The 17,898-nt window shown below is 42.7% G+C and overlaps 2 protein-coding genes across 5 annotated transcripts in view; one reads left to right on the top strand and one right to left on the bottom strand.

Moving 5' to 3' along the window:
- LOC147999225 (disks large homolog 5-like) overlaps window positions 1-17,898 on the top strand; it is a 51,374-nt gene that overhangs the window by 23,957 nt on the left and 9,519 nt on the right. The window contains exons 3-5 of one of the 2 annotated variants that reach the window (XM_087596424.1): window positions 2,066-2,179; window positions 3,042-3,247; window positions 3,349-3,847. The gene's annotated coding sequence lies outside the window, so the exon portion shown is untranslated. The remainder of the gene's footprint in view (window positions 1-2,065; window positions 2,180-3,041; window positions 3,248-3,348; window positions 3,848-17,898) is intronic. The other variant, XM_087596425.1, reaches the window with a different exon arrangement.
- LOC147999222 (disks large homolog 5-like) overlaps window positions 1,220-17,898 on the bottom strand; it is an 81,981-nt gene continuing 65,302 nt past the window's right edge. Inside the window, exons 1-6 of one of the 3 annotated variants that reach the window (XM_087596468.1) lie at window positions 17,611-17,769; window positions 4,560-4,719; window positions 3,239-3,382; window positions 2,440-2,606; window positions 1,615-1,719; window positions 1,220-1,497 (exon numbers count right to left, since the gene is read on the bottom strand). In XM_087596468.1, the coding sequence (XP_087452594.1) occupies window positions 1,655-1,719; window positions 2,440-2,606; window positions 3,239-3,382; window positions 4,560-4,666 (483 nt within the window). In that variant the 5' untranslated portion in view covers window positions 4,667-4,719; window positions 17,611-17,769 and the 3' untranslated portion in view covers window positions 1,220-1,497; window positions 1,615-1,654. Of the gene's footprint in view, window positions 1,498-1,614; window positions 1,720-2,439; window positions 2,607-3,238; window positions 3,383-4,559; window positions 4,720-5,897; window positions 6,049-17,610; window positions 17,770-17,898 lie in introns of those variants that run through there. The other 2 variants (XM_087596467.1, XM_087596469.1) reach the window with 2 other exon arrangements.

Raw genomic sequence — 17,898 nt, 5'->3', positions numbered from 1 at the left:
TCAACAGAACAAAGCACTCAGTGTCATGAAGACATAAATTATGAGTTTGTGTAGCAAGACCCAGGCCTCTTCCAGGTTCTTAGATAGTAACTGAGAACCTCAAATACGGTGGTGATGTGATAGTGTGGGGGTGAATCTAGTTACAACTAGCTTCTATTGTGACACAGATGACTCTTTTTGTGTCATGGTCAGCCTATAATGAATGACTAGACCCAAGCATGAGAATAACCAAATACTACATTGCTTCTCTAGCTGCTGAGCTTTTAAAAGCCCTGGGGTGACAGCAAGCTTTTGTGGACATTCTGGATTGGTCTTTTGTACTTTAACTCTCTGAGTCACCTCCACTCTCAGTAATTTAGTTTAATTCCATAAATTGGAAATCAGTCACCTGGAAAAAATACATTCTCAATATGATCCCAGATTGGCCATGGAAAAAGGGTAGCTTGAACTGTCCCACCTAGGTTCTGGGCCTGCACAGGCCTGCTCTCCAACAGAAACCTGTGTTCACAGCTGCAGGCTGCATTCACTATGGGTGTCCTTGAGGTTCTTCCCTAAACTGCTTAGATTAAAATAATTTTCATGCTAACAATCAAAAAACTCATTATGCCAATCTGGCCAACAGGAAGCTAATTTCTATTCTGTATTTTGTAAGATGTGCAGAATACATATGGTTATCATTGATAATAGGTGAAAGATCTGCTCTAATATGGACACTAAGTGGTGCTGGAGGATGATCCTGACCCACAATGAGGAGTGGGAACACCAGAGCCCTGTAGGGATGGCTGGCTAGCTAACACGTTGAGCATGCACAGCTCAGTAAATTTCCTGTGAATACACATCTCCTGAGATCTCTCTATTTAATTGGAGGTGATCTTGTCCACCTAATACAGTATATGATGTGGAAGGACAAAAGCATCTGCAGGAGCTGTGGTGATGACTCACAGGGTAGAGCATCTGCTGCTCTCTCAGAAGAACCACATGGACCCTAACAATTGGGTAAAGCATGTCAGTGATTACTTCATAAAGTGTGTGTCGGAGAAACAGCCACATTATCCACACAAAAGACACTGTCACACTGGGTACCCCTTGGTGACTTTGAATTCACTTATTAGCCCAGGATCCATGGAACATGCAGAGATCCATCTGTAGCTGTCCGTTCTAAGTCCACAGGAGGGGACAGAACCCTTGAGTTAGAATGATGGTCTTAAGAGACAAGAGATAGAATTCAATTTTTATTCATAAGGAATTCATTTTTACAACAAAACAGGATTAAAACAAATAAATTAAAATATTTAAAAATATTTGAAAAGATAAAAACAGTAACAAGAACATATAAATATGAAACAACAAAAAGAAAATTTCAATTAAAATCATAACAAAAATATTTCTAAACATCACATTCTTAACGAACATTTGGAAGCACAGATGTATTGCTGTTTCTCCTCTAGCACACATAATGAAAGGAGGTCCCCCAAGTTGTCTCTCAAGTGCTGTTTTCTGAGAAGAAAGTAAGACCTCAATCAGTCAGGCTGGCTTAGTGTTATATAAATTGAGGGTCTCTAAGCAATGACAAATTAACTCTGAGGAAGAATACTCATCCAAAAAATTGGTTACCATTCAGGATGTTTTCATCAGGGACTCCTGAGAAAGCAACTTATTCTTCAGGAAGCTCTCTTACTGGTGTGTGTCCAATTCCAGCTCTCTTGCACTTTCTGAGACCTGGGAGAGGAAGGCAGTTTTTCAGACACTGATTTGGTGGTGAAATGCAAGGCAGCTGTCGGAAGGCTGCCTTCTACCATCTCAGTTCTATTGGACAGTCAACATGGACCTTTTAACTGATATCATTGTTGCTAACTCTTTGGGAAGGGCAAAATCTCCAGAGAGCCTCAAAGTAATGTGGGCTGCCAATATGGGACCCAGACTTATACCAGTGCAAACCAAGAACAGGGCAATGGAAGGAACCTCATTGGGTTGCAGGAAGAAAGTAGATGTCCATATGTCACCAAGGTTAAAACCAATGACAAGTTCTAATTTGACATTTGCACTTTGTTCTTATCCCGCAAAGGTGCTTCCTACACAAGAAGTCACATGACCACAGAGTGTCCTTTGTCAAAGAACCAAGAACTTGTTCAAAACTCTACAGAGCATCCAATCTATCACGTGGATATGCAATAATGAGGTATGTTATTAATCTGTCACCATTTCTATACTGGAGCTTCAAAAAGAGCAGACTTTATACTTGCAAAATAATTCAGTTTCTGAAAAGTGGTTGGCTTCCCAGAATACTTGTGCATAGGCAGAGCAATGAACAATTCCATTACATGAGGTGGTTGGCTGGTTGTGAGTGTAAATTAGAAAGGTGGTAGGAGAGAGCAAAGATGTATCAAATTGTCAAACTTTAGCAGATATTTTTAAGCTAACACAGCTGCTCAACCCTACCAGATGATGCTGGGTCTGGACGTTGCTGGTCTTTATCTTTCTTGTTGAAGTCAACCAAATATTTCTGGTTCAGTGCACAATCAAGATGTACCTCCTTGCTCTCCTGCTTCAGTGGGACCAACTTCTTCCTACATGTGTTCTCCATCAGGAGCTGGCTGAGCAGGTTTCTGGAAATACAGTCTGCATAGTAAGATCATGCTGCCCCTTTCTCCCATTCCCACTCCCGAGTGCCACTAACTCCACCAGGACCCAGATACCCATGAAGACTTAATAGAATTCATTTCGATACATATAAGGCTGCTGCACAAACCACAAAGAGTAAATTCCGGGAAGAATAAATTATTTGTTTGGCCCGAGCACCAATTAGTGTCCACATCTCTCAAAAAGAACATGGATCTACAACTATCCATGAAAGCCCAATGCATGGGGGCAACATCAATTAGTAGTGGGCCAACACCCTCAAAGGAGGTCAGTAGAACCAAGAGAAGATCATGCTAACCATGTGGTCCACACACTGAGTTTTGTAAAACCTGGTATGACACCATAGGTCCAGGTCAGCCTAATAACCTTCTGCTGACTTCAATCAGTGCTGTTCTATCTAGAGCCTTCTGAAGATGCCTAGACAATCCTGGGATGAGTAACAGTCTTTTATGGAACTGAAAACTGAGTCCTAATGACCCTGGCACACTGATGTGTAAACAGCACGAGATAGAACCAGAGCTGAAGACCGTCCAATCCAGAACAAAGAAAGTCAGAAATGGCCATTCCACAGGTGATAGCCTTTCTGACCAGGACTTACCTAGAGAAGGTAATCTCCTTCTGCAGCTTATGGTTGTTCTCATGGATTTCAGTGTTCTCCATCTCTAAGTTGTGCAGAATTGACATGACTGCCTCCTCCATTCTCTCCAGGTCTTCATAATATGGATTTGGCCTGAAGTGTGGCCTGGCCCCAAATGATAGAATCCAATGAACATCAGCATTTAGGAATATATGAACTCAGGGTGCGTCCTGTACTAAACCAGTCCTGGAAGGACACCTTCTGAATTCTACATATTGGATCTTCTTCAGCTTCAGAAACGTGTTTTTCTGCGTCCAGGACACCAGAATCTCGGCATCCAGATGGAGGCTTCCCTGGCTCCCTTTGTTCAATCAAGAGGAAATCTGCAGTCAAGCCAGTTAAGGTATCAAGAGCCTAGGCCGCACCTCTCCATGTTCCCCACCCAACACACCCAGAAACCGGTGATTTCTTTTCTCCTGTTTTGATAACAGACCTTATATCAACACAAAATTATAATCTGCACAAGGAATACAAATAAACAGACAATTGTGGCCACATAGACAAAGAACTGTGCTGTTGACAGTGGGGCTCCCAGAACAAAGCATTCACTTCACCATGAAAGTGTTACAGGTAAATACTCAGGCCAAGACATAGACCCCTAGATTCCAAGTGTGGAGGGAAATATAAACATATAAAAGTTGTCCATATGCATTTGGATGTATGCACATACAGACTCACAGACTGAGAAATACCCACAAAAAAGAGAAATGTAAAAACAGAGTCAGAGAAAGAGAAAGAGAAATATGGAAACAGAGAGTACTGTGAAAACCAGGAGAAATGCATCCACCATTGCTGTCTCAGAGGGCAAGACACACAGACAATAACAAACAGCCTGAGCCTGAGACCTTCTAGTCAAGCATTGAGATGAACAGTTTGGTACCAGGCCCCTCAGGCTGCTGCGTGGATCTTCCAGCACTCAGTCCCCTGCCTAGCAAGTACAGAGACTCACCATAAACTCACTGCAATTACAATCTTGCAAAGCCACCATCTGTCAAGTGCTTTGCAAATGCACACTAGACACTCACTCTCCCTGACTTTATCCCCGAATTCTTCATTCAGACCACAAGATCTGCTTTTCAATAAATGGAAGCAGATGAGTCCATTTTCCATCTCGCTCCTCAGGAAGGGTCAAGGTTCTGAATCTCCTCTATATGGGAGGTGAGGTTTAGCACAGGGTGGTTAGGGAGGCACAGCTTTCTAGAACCCAAAACCTTAATAGGATAAGATGAAGGTGACCTTGCAGTCCCAGGAATGAAACAAGAGCATTTGGAGTGATTCATACCTGTTCTTCATGGATCTCTCTGTCAGAAAACTCAGGCGATCTCTCAGGTCATTTCTCTCCTCAGTAATGAGCTGCAGCTCTTTAATCAGCCTCTCCTTTTCCTTCATGGCCTGATTCTCGCTTAGTTCAGTGCCAGGGGATGATGTTTCTCTCCCAGCGTCTGTAGGTAGAAGAACACAAGTGAACCTGCGTGGGGAGAATGCATAGAGTGTACATAGACCACAGTTAGGCCTAAACAGGAGAACAAGCCTGGAACCCAGTGTCACTGCTAGGCGATTGGTCTATGCTTAAGAGGCCTCCTCAGTGGATCTCAGTTCTCCCACTACTCTATAGACACCAAGAGACGTAAGCAGCCAGGTGTTCCCTATGCCGGACATCACGTGCTTACATGTACCATGGAGATGGCTTCTCCAGGATTATCATCAACTGACCAGGGTACAGCTTGGTTTCAGGACCCTCACCCGTGTGGGTTCGAACTCAGATGATAAATTCACCATCCACAAGACTTGAGTGATTTGAGACACTCAGATGTCCTACCCTGATACTCTAGCCCAACAACTTTGGATTAAAAACACATTTCCATGGAGGACATGGTCAACAGACTTATCAGTTCCCCTATTTGAAATACCAAATGCCCGAGAAGTTCCAATAGGTTACAGGATGAATCTTGGTCCACATGTTCCAAATACTTTTGGTATTTTAGGAACATGGATTTAAAACACATTTCCAGGGAGGATATGTTCAACAGACTTATCAGTGTCCCTATGTGAAATACCAAATGCCCCAGAAGTGGGAATAGGTTACAGGCTGAATCTTGGTCTACACGTTCCAAATAGTTTTGGTATTGAAAAAAAATTTTTGTAACATACAACCTCTAATATATAAAGCAAACGATGACCCTGCCAGTTAGAAGAAATCAGAGAAGGTCTAAGAACATAAGGTTATTGCCTGGAGCACAATCTCTCACTGTTACTACTGTCAGATATCCACTGTATTTAAAGAAGCAATGATAGTGAAATACATTGCTGCCCTGTCTAAACTCAGAAAAGGTGGACCCTCCATGACTACTGATGGTGTTATTATATCAATGTAACAGAACAAATGAACTGAAAAGTAAAGACCAGAAGTTCACAGAATAATAGCATTGGCCTTACCATATTCTCCCAGTGGGGATGGGGAAACTAAAGTTCTGAAATCCTTGACTTTAAGTAATTGTGATATTCATGGAAATTCAATTCCTTTTCAGATGCTCCAGTTGTTGTGGCCCATTGCTAGAAAGGTCAGCTTAAGCCTGCAGGCCCCCGGTAGGAAGCTCAAAATACACTGCCCAGAACTTACTCAACATTCCCCAGAAGTGCTGCCTTGTCCATCATTACTTTGAGACGAAAGGCTAGACTCCTTCACTTTAGTCTCTCCAGAATCGACATTCCCCCTCCCAAAACGCTTGCGAAGACGGGAAAACATGTCTTAGCTTGTAACCGCCAGACTCAGACTGAGAGAAACTAGGGCACTGGTTGTCACTACAACACTGGTGACATCACAGAGGATGCCAGAACTCTCTAGGAGACAATAGAATGTCCAAGAAGGGACAGCTGATGTCATGGGGAGCAGACTTTGCCCCCCTGCTAATGTTCTCCCTGTACTGAGCATAAGCTGAGGTGCCCTTTCCAGGAGCCTTTCCTGGGGCAGAGCCACTGAGCATCTCCTGCTTCCAAAGCCAAATTTTCCTCAAGGCTTGATTATAAAAACCTTAGTAATTCCTATGCATCTAAATGAATGTTTCCTTCCATATCTTGCACAAAAATGTCTCATCCTAACACAAATTGTCCTCATTCACAATGTTAGCCATTAAAACTTCCTGAGATTTCACACCAGCTTGAATATGCAGTCAAAAGTTCTCCTGTCTCATTATGTACGGGTGCTTTAAATCACATCAGGAAATAGTCTGCATGGTAGGTTACAACATGCGTGTGTATTAGGGGAACACTCATGAAGTCATGTGCTTAGCAATCGACAATTGCCAGAAAATTCCTTAGTTGAAAGAGTTGAAGTCTTTATGGTGCTAGGAACAGTGTGGAAACCAGTTGGCAGAGGAAAATGCAATATTGGAGCCACCAATGAAGGGAACCTCATGCTGCTTGTGGGGTTCTCCTTTCTGCGCCAATGTCGCCAAAGGAGCACTGCTGACAGGCCTTCTATCAGAAGCTGAGCTTGTATCAGAAAAATAAAATAGTCAAGAGATATAGGGGGTGCACATAAAGGTGTAGGACGAGGCTATACACATCACTACGTGGATAGAGCAATGACCCAGTACTTGTGCTCTGGGTCATGGGCTTCCCCACAAACACAAAAGCATCTGTCACAGTAAAAAATGGATACTGTATTGAGTGCACACACCAACACTGATTGATCAGATCCACACCCCAGATTTTGGGGGCAGATCCATGGCCCCAAATATCTTCCTCTCAACTTATACAGCAAAAAATAAGAAAGAAAGAAAAAAGTCAAAACAAAAAGCTCAAGCTTCTCATATGAGGATTGCAGGAAGTTTGATCTGGTGGTCAGTTCTGATTAGGCCATTTTAGATAGAACAGTGCACAGTGATGCTTAAGGTGATGGGTCCTATATAAAGCTTTCTGCAATATTGGAATTTTAACAAGCCTCATCCAGAACATACAGAACAGGAAAGGATGTGATCACTATGTCCTTGCTCTCTATCAGGTTATTTTTCTGTGTCCGTGATTGTCAAGCATAGACAGCAACAATCTGAAATAGCTGGTAGACATGGAACAAAGTGGCTAAAACTATAGTTGTGGGTTAAACACCTCAACTGTCAAAGGCTAATGCTGTTCTCACAGTCCCTGGAGGCCACTCTTGTAAGACTGTCTACTGGAAAGTAGAAGCAGGTTTATCTGAGCTCAAAGTGAACCTGGCCAGGTAGGAAGAGGGCAACATGGGATACTTGAGACCCTGTCTAAACCAGCACAGAAACTCACACTTCCTTCAAAGCATCATCTATGAATTCTTGATTATCTACCATTCTCTCCCTACCAGTCTTTCAGACTGGAATTGTAGAAAAGAACTGGAAATGATCTTCCTATTCTGAAGACCTTGATCTCTCTTTCCTTAGGTGCTCATTAAGAACTCATGCAAATGGGTATGACCATCTGAACATCTTAGTATCATCTACTCAGTATATCTAGCCTAATACAGTGCCTATGGCAATCTCAAACTTCCCTGAGTGTTGCTGACCCAGCAAGAAGTATGAAGTACTGAGGCCACACCCCAGTGATCCTTTCAAGGGGTTAGAAGAAAGCCATCAGAGAAACTCCACTTCTTTGTCCTTAGATTAAATCACATTGACACAATGTGAACCTGGTGGGCTATTTAAACATGCATCTTTCTGCCAACCCCAGCTTTCTGAGTTCAGTCCATGTGAACCTGCATGGGGAGAATGTATAGAGTGTACATAGACCACAGTGAGGCCTAAACAACAAGCCTGGAATCCAGTGTCACTGCAAGGAGTTTGGTCTTCGCTTAAGAGACCTCCTCAGTGGGTCTCAGTTCACACACTACTCTATAGAGACCAAGAGATGTACGCAGCCAGGTGTTCCCTATGCCTTCTGACACATGCAATAAATGCAGTAAATTTTAATTTCTGTTCAATTGTTCAGTAACTTACTTACACTTGCATATTGCTGTGAAAGTGATGGGGTTTCGTGATCAGTATTGCATTTAACAATGCATAACCAATCATCCCTCCTAGAATGACTGTATATAGAGAAAGAAAATTTATTAGAATGGTTTATAGGCTGTGGTACAGCTAATTCAACAAGGAATGGAAGGTCTAAAACGCAGTAGTTGCCCCTGTTGAAGCCAATCCCCCTAGCATAGCTGTAGCCATTTTGTTCCATGCCTGCCAGATAGTTCATATTCTTGCCGTAATATGTCTGCCTGTCATGGTTGTCTGAAAATAATTTAACTCAGAGCAGGGTCAGGAATGATCACATAACTTGTGTATGTTTTTTTTATTGGTTATTTTGTTTATTTGGATTTCAAATGTTAAGCCCCTTTCCAGTTTCCCCTACAATAACCCTGCATTCCACCCCCTTCCCCAGCCTCCTCGAGGGTGCTCCCCCACCCACCCATTCCGGAACCACTGGAAGGAATTTCTTTATGTTGTGAGGTTTCTTAATCTTAAATTTCATAATTATAAGCTTCATGTAGGACCAATAAAATTAAAGGTCAATATGAGGGCTGCAGAGATGGCTCCATGGTTAAGAGCACTGACTGCTCTTCCGGAGGTCCTGAGTTCAAATCCCAGCAACAACGTGGTGGCTCACAACCATCTGTAATGAGACCTGATGCCCTCTTCTGGTGTGTCTGCAGACAGCTACAGTATACTTATATATAAATAAATAAATCTTTAAACAGATAAAAAGTCAGTATGAACCTTTGTTGTCTAAAATGGCTTGAGTCAGGGCTGACAACCAGACAGCCCTTCCAGCACCTGCCTATGAGCTCACATTTTAGTCTTTATAAACTGACATAGAAAATATCCAGGGTCCTAGCGTGACAAATTCACAGCTACATCTCTGATGATCAGTCTTAGGGTGGGCATTCAATAAACCATTCCTGTCTAAGTGAGGTCAGAGTTTGTGTGGTTTATGGGGCAACTCCAGGACCTCAACGGTTTTGTCCATAAGGCTGGATATTTCAGCTGGTCTTCAGTACATGCAGGAATCCTGAAGAAGAAGGAAAATTAATAAAGCAAACTTCCTTTTTCCATGTCCTTGATATGATCCAGCAGAAGGTGTGGTCCAAACAAAAACCAACGGATTGGGTAAAGATCTTTACCAATCCTACAACAGATAGAGGGCTTATATCCAAAATATACAAAGAACTCAAGAAGTTAGACCTCAGGGAGACAAATAACACTATTTAAAAAATGGGGCTAAGAGCTAAACAAAGAATTCACAGCTGAGGAATGCCGAATGGCTGAGAAACACCCAAAGAAATGCTCAACATCTTTAGTCACAAGGGAAATGCAAATCAAAACAACCCTGAGATTTCACCTCACACCAGTCAGAATGGCTAAGATCAAAAACTCAGGTGACAGCAGATCCTGGCAAGGATGTAGAGAAAGAGGAAAACTCCTCCATTGTTGGTGGGATTGCAGACTGGTACAACCATTCTGGAAATCAGTCTGGAGATTCCTCAGAAAATTGGACATTGAACTACCTGAGGACCCAGCTATACCTCTCTTGGGCATATACCCAAAAGATGCCCCAACATATAACAAAGACACATGCTCCACTATGTTCATAGCAGCCTTATTTATAATAGCCAGAAGCTGGAAAGAACCCAGATGCCCTTCAACAGAGGAATGGATACAGAAAATGTGGTACATCTACACAATGGAATATTACTCAGCTATCAAAAACAATGACTTTATGAAATTCATAGGCAAATGGATGGAACTGGAAAATATCATCCTGAGTGAGGTAACCCAATCACAGAAACACACACATGGTATGCACTCACTGATAAGTGGAATTAGCCCAAATGCTCGAATTACCCTAGATGCACAGAACACATGAAACTCAAGAAGGATGACCAAAACGCTCATGCTTCACTCCTTCTTTAAAAGGGGAACAAGAATACCCTTGGCAGGGAATAGGGAGGCAAAGTTTAGAACAGAGGCAGAAGGAACACCGATGCAGAGCCTGCCCCACATGTGGCCCATACCTATACAGATATTAGATAAGATGGATGAAGCAAAGAAGTACAAGCCGACAGGAACTGGATGTAGATCTCTCCTGAGAGACACAGCCAGAATACGGCAAATACGTAGCTGAATGCCATCATTAAACCACTGAACTGAGAACGGTGCCCCCGTTGAAGTAATCAGAGAAAGGACTGGAAGAGCTTGAAGGGGGTTAAGACCCCATATGAACAACAATTCCAACCAACCAGAGCTTCCAGGGACTAAGCCACTACCCAAAGACTATACGTGGACTGACCCTGGACTCCAACTGCATACGTAGCAATGCATAGCCTAGTAAGATCACCAGCAGAAGGGGAAACCCTTGGTCCTGCCAAGACTGAACCCCCAGTGAACATGATTGTTAGGGGGAGGGCGCTAATGGGGGAAGGATGGGGAGGGGAACACACACATAGAAGGGGAGGGGAAAGGGTTGAGGGATGTTGGCCTGGAAATCGGGAAGGGTAATAACAATCGAAATGTAAATAAGAAATACTCAAGTTAATAAAGATGAAAAAAATAAAAAGAAAAAAGGTGTGGTCAGATTAGAGGTGGGCCTTTCCATCTCAAAAGATCTGAATTAAAGATTTATCTTCTGATCTCCAAGATTTGGATTACAAGTAGGTCTTCTTGCTTCAGAAAATTTAATTAAGAAAAAAAATACAATGGTGCTTATGCCTTTAGCCTCAGCATCCAGGAGGTAGAGGCAGGTGGATCACTGAGTTCAAGGCCAGCCTGGTCTACAAAATGAATTCCAGGACAGCCAGAGCTACACAGGGAAACCCTGTCTCAAAAAAAACAAAGAAGAGGAGGAGGACCAAGAGGAGGGGGTTGAAGAGACGAAAAAAGAAAGACGGAAGGAGAGAGAGAGAGAGAGAGAGAGAGAGAGAGAGAGAGAGAGAGAGAGAGAGAGAGAGAGATCTCCCCCTCACAGGGCGTCAAGCCATTTGGCATTAGTTAATTCCAGGTACACTCAAGTTGACAGCCAAGAACAGCAATCCCATTACCCGTGGTTGTGATCTCACCCTGGTAGGCTCCTGAGTAGGAGGCTGAAGCAGGAGAATTGCCATAAGTCTGATGCCAGCATGAACTACACACGTGTTCCAAGCCAAGCCAATCTCAGCTACAGTTTGAGATTCTGTCTGAAAAATATGAAAGAGAAAGAAAACATAATTTCCTAGAGCAGTGTTTCTCAACCTTCCTATGGCCTCAACCCTTTAGAACAGTTCCTCATGCTGTGGGGACCCCAACTACAAAATTATTTTGTCGCTACTTCACAACTGTAAATTTGCTACTGTAATGAATCTTTATTGTAGTGTAAACTATCTGATAGGAGACCCCGTGTGGGTCACGACCCCCAGGCTGAGGGCTTTGCCCTAGAGGCGGTCTTGGCCTAGATTATATAGTTCATATTATAATGGGCTCTCTCAGCATTTGAAGATCAAGTATATTCACTTGTAACATCAAAACTTAAAAATTGAGCTGAGCGGGTGACTGGTATGGTGTGACATCCCCCAGAATAGCTTTGCCATTTTGTTCCATGCCTGCCAGCCATTTCATATTGTTGCTGTAACACGCCTGCCGACACTGACAAGGAGAAGGGACTTGGCTCAAGGACATGCTGACCACACACCTTGTTTTGTTCTGAATGTTCAGTATGCAGTTTGCTAATCTTGAGAAATTCTACACCTGAAGGAGTGGTTCCCTGAAGCGGACACAGTTGAAAGGCTAAGGCAGATGTGTGAAGGAATGTTTCACTGAGGCAGACGCAGGTAAAAGGATGTTCTGCTAAAGCACGCATGTGAAAGGACACGTGATGAAGGGTTCTGCACTAAGGACACACATGCATTGGTCTGCTTTGCATTCTGTAGTTGAGCTGCATTTGCTGGGACTTCATAGAACCACAGCAAAAACCCCTCTGATGGGCTGTGTAGTTTCTCACTGTTTCCTTGGCCTCAGGCTGATGGGCAGAATGATGTCAGCTGAGACAGACACATGTGCTGACGCAGGACACACGCTGAGGCCAGACCCATGGAGGACATGGGATATTGAGAGGGAGTTTGGATGGAGTTATGCTTGCGTAGCTTGTTGGTTTGGGGTCTCTGGTGATCTCTGCTCGCCTGAGAGCTGCTCTTACTGACTGTGTAGCATCTTGGCTGCTCTTTGTTCCCCTTGGACAGCCCTCAGGACCAGGCTCTCCTCTCCCTTAACCATAGCTGCTGTCCTCTTCCTCTCTCCTCTCCATCACACACGTTCTTCCTTTATTCTCTGGCAGCTTCTTCCTTCTTCCCTCCTCATGATCCTCTCTAGCAAAGCCCTCAAAGCTCCCCTCCCCCATCTGTCTGCTGTGCAGCTGTTGGCTGTTGTCTTCTTATTAATCACAGTTAACTGGGAGCAGGGTCAGTTATTTGGGGTTAACCAGTCCTGAGTTCCACAAATTAGCATTAAAATACAAGCAGAATTAGGCCAATACACTACAGGGGTTTTTGTTTGTTTGTTCGGTTGGTTTGGTTTAATTTTCATTTACCTTTTTACTTGTTATTTTATTTTTGGCTATTTTTTATTAATCGGTTATTTTATTTATTTACATTTCAACTGTTGTCCTGCTTTCCAGACTCCCCTCATCAAATTTACATCCCATTTCTGCTCAGCTTTGCCTATGTGACAGTGCTCCTGCACCCACACATATCCATTCCCACCTCACACCTCTAGGATCTGCCTTTGGTGGGGCTACAGGCCTCACCTTGAACCATAGAGCATCCTTGCATACACTTTGTCTGGCAGTTTGGCCCCTGGGAGCTTGGGGATTAGGGAAAGAAGATCTGTTCAGATATTAAAGCCAATGATTGCGGCATTCTCTTCTTTTTCTGGTTATAGGTGAATTTATGTTTGTGTGATTCTCTTTTTTTAAATTATTGAGAGAAGATTAATTTCTTGGTTTTTCTTGGGTATAGTTTAGTTCATTGTCTTGGAGTTTTCCTCCTATTAGCCTCTGTTGTGCTTTCTTACAGAAAAGAATTCTTTAAATTTGGTTTTGTCATGAAATATCCTGGTTCTTCCTTTTATGGTGATTGAGGATTATGCTGGATATAGGAGCCTGTGTCTGCATTACATCTGCCCAAGATTTTCTGACTTTTAGAATCTCTGTTGAGAAGTCTGGTGTAATTCAGATACGTCTGAATTTATTTGTTACTAGATATTTATACCTTACCCCTTTTAATGTTCTTTCTTGATCTGTGCATTTAGCGTTTTAATTATTATGTGAATGGTGGAATTTTTCTGGTACAATTAGTTTGATGTTCTGTAGGCTTGTTGTAACTTTATGGCCTTTTCTTTCTTTACCTTATGGAAGTTTGCTGCTATGATTTGTTGAAGGTGTTTACTGGATCTATGAACTAGAAATCTTAATTCTCTTCTCTATCTATTATCCTTAGGTTTCAACATTTAATTGTGTCCTGAAATTCATGGATATTTTGGATTCAATAAACTATACATGTTTATCTGAGATGGGTGTTTTCTGCTTTGTGGGATGACCTCCTTGACCCCAGTCTGCATGAAGAATCTCAGCTGACAATGGGGACATAAATTATAAGTATGTGTAGCAAGACCCAGGCCTTTTCCAGGTTCTTAGATATTAAATGAGAACCTCAAATACAGTAGTAATGTGATAGTGTGGTGTGAATCTAGTTACTATTCTCTATTTTGATATAGATGACTCTTTTTGTGTCATGGTCAGCTTATAATGACTAGAATACCTAAGCTTGAGAATAACCAAAGACTACATTGCTTCTCTAGCAGCTGAGCTTTTAAAAGCCCTGGTGTGACAGCAACTGTTGGTGGACATTCTGGATTATTCCTTCTGTACTTTAACTCTCTGTGTCACTTCCACCATCAGTAAGTTAGTTCAATTCCATAAATTGGAAATCCATCACCTGGAAGAAATACTCTTTTTTTTAAAGATTTATTTATTTATTTATTATATACAAGTACACCGTGACTGTCTTCAGACACACCAGAAGAGGGTATCATATCTCATTACAGATGGTTGTGAGCCACCATGTGGTGGCTGGGATTTGAACTCAGGACCTCTGGAAGAGCTGTCAGTGCTCTTAACCGCTAAGCCATCTCTTTAGCCCAAGAAATACTTTCTGAATATGATCTGAGATTGGCCATGGAAAAAGGGTAGCTTGAATTGTCCCACCTAGGTTCTGGGCCTGCACAGGCCTGCTCTCCAAAAGAAACCTGTGTTCACAGCTGTTGGCTGGCTAAGAAAGATTTCACGAGACGTGATACACAGCCCTCGGACTTCTGCTCCAGTCATCTGCACAATTTTTCCCGGACGATATCCTCATACCTCCAGCAGGCAGGTGATGAAGCTGTCCACTCTCAGCTCCCCTTCAGCCATCTTGTGGGCACCAGACTCTCCTCCCTGCAGCAGGAACAAGGGCTTCTCCATGGTGGCTGCAGCAGCAGTGGTGGTTTGGCATTCTCACCTAGGAGGCCCTATGCCTTTCTACCCCAGTTCCAACTCACCTCAGGCCCCGGCGTTCCCCCCATCCACTTCCCATGGAGCAGGGAGAGCAGCACCCACTAGAAATAAAAGGGAAGCCCTTGGTCCTGCCAAGACTGAACCCCCAGTGAAGGGGCTTGTTGGGGGGAGGGTGGTAATGGGGGGAGGATGGGGAGGGGAACACCCATAGAGAAGGGGAGGGGGGGGGTTAGGGGGATGTTTGCCTGGAAACCCAGAAAGGTAATAACAATTGAAATGTAAATAAGATATACCCAATTTAATAAAGATGGAGAAAAAAAATAGAAAGAAAAGGCACACATTTAAACAGAAGAATATGGACCCTAATTTTAAACCACAGCTCTGTCAATTAACTATACCTTAAGGAAGCTCAGAAAAGCAGGCCAAACAATTAATATTTTCTCGGTTTAAGTAAATAATAATGTCTGTTTCTTGCTATTGTGGAGGGAATTAAATAGATAATATGTAATCATGGAAATTTTGAAGTACCATCCATTTTTCTGTTCATTAAATCACTCTTCCTCATTTCATTGATCAAGTATGTATGTTTTCTTTTCATAGTTACACGTATAATAAAACCAGTATAAAAACCTTCAGAATTGTATAAGCTTTCACTTTTAACAAATTAAATTAGTTGTTCTTTGTATTTCTGCTGAACATTTAAATGTTCTTTATATGTCCCAATGCTACTTTATTAGGTACCTATAAACTTTAAACTCTTTGCCTGAGAGCATGAGTACTATTTAATTATATAGTAACTACACTCAGGCTGTCCTTGTATTAGAACCAATTATATCAGACTCTAAGAAAAATTACTATTGCTTTAAAGTTTGTGTGTGTATGAGTGAGAGTATGAGTATGAGTGTCTGTGTATGTGTGTGTGTGTGTGTGTGTGTGTGTGTGTGTGCAGCACATGACCAAACAACTTTCAGGAGCCATTTCTCTCCTTCTGTCATGTGGGTCCCAGGATGTAACCAGGTGTTTGACTTTGGCAATAAATAATATTACCAACTAAATAAATAAATAAACAAACAAAAAACAAGCCACGAATCAACTTTAAAAGTAAAGGCCAGAAGTTCACAGAATAGTAGCATTGGCCTTACCATATCCTTTCTTTGGGGATGGGAAAATTAATGTTCTGAAATCCATGACCTTCAGGAATTGTGATATTCATGGAAATTCAATTCCTTTGCAGATGCTCCAGTTGTTGTGGCCAATTGCTAGAAAGGTCAGCTTAAGCTTGCAGGACCCCCACCATCCCTTCCCTCCCCCCCCCGCCTCCACAGAAAGCTCAAAAGACACTGCCCAGAACTTACTCCACATTCCCCAGAACCACTTCCTTTGTCCATCATTTCTTTGAGACGAAAGGTCAGACTCCTTCACCCTAGTCTCTGCACAATCGACATCCCCCCTCCCAAAACACTTCTAAGACTGGAAAACATGTCTTAGGATGTATCTGCCAGACTCGGACTGAGACAAACTAGGGCACTGGTTGTCACTACAACATTGGTGACAGAGGACGCCAAGAACTCTCTAGGAGACAATAGAATGTCCAAGAAGGGACAGCAGATGTCATGGGGAGCAGACTTTGCCTCCCTGCTAATGTTCTCCCTGTACTGAGCATAAGCAGAGGTCCCCTTTCCAGGAGACTTTCCTGGGGCAGAGCCACTGAGCATCTCCTTCTCCAAAGCCAAATTTTGCTCAAGGCTTGATTATAAAAACCTTAGTAATTCCTATGCATCAAAATGAATGTTTCCTTCCAAATCCTGCTCAAAAATGTCTCATCCTAACTCAAATTATCCTCCTTCACCAATATTAGCCATTAAAAATTCCTGAGAAATAATACCAGTTTGAATATGCACTCAAAATGTTCTCCTGTCTTATTATGTACAGGTGCTTGAAATCACATCAAGAAATAGCCTGCATGGAAGGTTGCAACATGGGTGTGTGTTAGGGGAACACTCATGAAGCCTTGTGCTTAGCATTCAACGGTTGCCACAAAATTCCTTAGGAGGAAGACTTGAAATCATTATGGTGCTAGAAACAGTGTGGAGGCCAGTTGGCATAGGAAAGTGAAACATTAGAGCCACCATTGAAGGCTCCTGTTGGGCCCTACCTTGGTGTTTCCCTCCCCGCTCCCTGAGCCTTTCAGCCTGCTATAGCAAGAAATTGTGTACACCTTTGACAGCTGCTCTTAGCCCCTGATTTGGGGCTGGGATTTTCCATGGCACCCTTCCTCCCCACTGAGCTTTCCTGCTTCTTGTTTTTAAGAAGCTGTTTATGCCCCTGATTGGGCTGGAACTTTCACCACACAGACTTGTCCTATTTTCCTGGTAGGGATTTTCACCTGCCTTGTTGTTTTTCCACGGCTTTTGCCTCTGGTATATAAGGAGATCTCAGTAAAGCCTTGGTGGCACTCGCTAAAAAGGGGTGACCCGTGTACGTGTTTTCTTTCAACCCCACAAACCTACACCCGATATTCACACACTGTTGGCGCAGGCACTGACAATATGTATCACAATAGAAACTAGTAACTAGATTTAACCAAACTATCCTATTAATGCTGTATTTCATGGTATTTTTTTTTGCTCTCCTAGAACCTGGAAGAGGTTTGGGGTTTTCTAATCCGACTCATAATTTATTATCCTTCCCAACACTATGTGCTTTGTTCTGTTAATGCTAACAGCGGCATCCAATACCTAGGATATTTTCTACTGACATGTGTGACATGAGACAAAACAGTCCCTGTCATCCCTCACCTGAATAAACTTCCTTAGCGGACAGTGTAGTTGGAGGGTCCTTCTTTCCTCTCCAAGATCGAGAAACATTTCCAGTCTTCAGACACGTGTGTCAGCCATTGTCCAGTGACTGTCTTGAGATGTCCACAATGTCAGCTGAGTGTCGTCATCCAGCCTGCCCTGTAATTGTTGTAGATGATTAATAGGGTTCCAGCCCTAGGATTTAATTCAGTGCTACAATAACTGCCAAACACGCTCAAAGCCCTAGCTGCCACCCTAGTCCTGTGTGCTCTAGAGAAAGAAAATAAA

The sequence above is a fragment of the Rattus norvegicus genome, chromosome 19 (assembly GCF_021556685.1).
Source record: "Rattus norvegicus strain SHRSP/BbbUtx chromosome 19, alternate assembly SHRSP_T2T, whole genome shotgun sequence".
NCBI classification, from domain to species: domain Eukaryota; kingdom Metazoa; phylum Chordata; class Mammalia; order Rodentia; family Muridae; genus Rattus; species Rattus norvegicus.
Note: the sequence above shows the minus strand (reverse complement) of the source record. Positions and strands in the feature narration are given on the sequence as shown.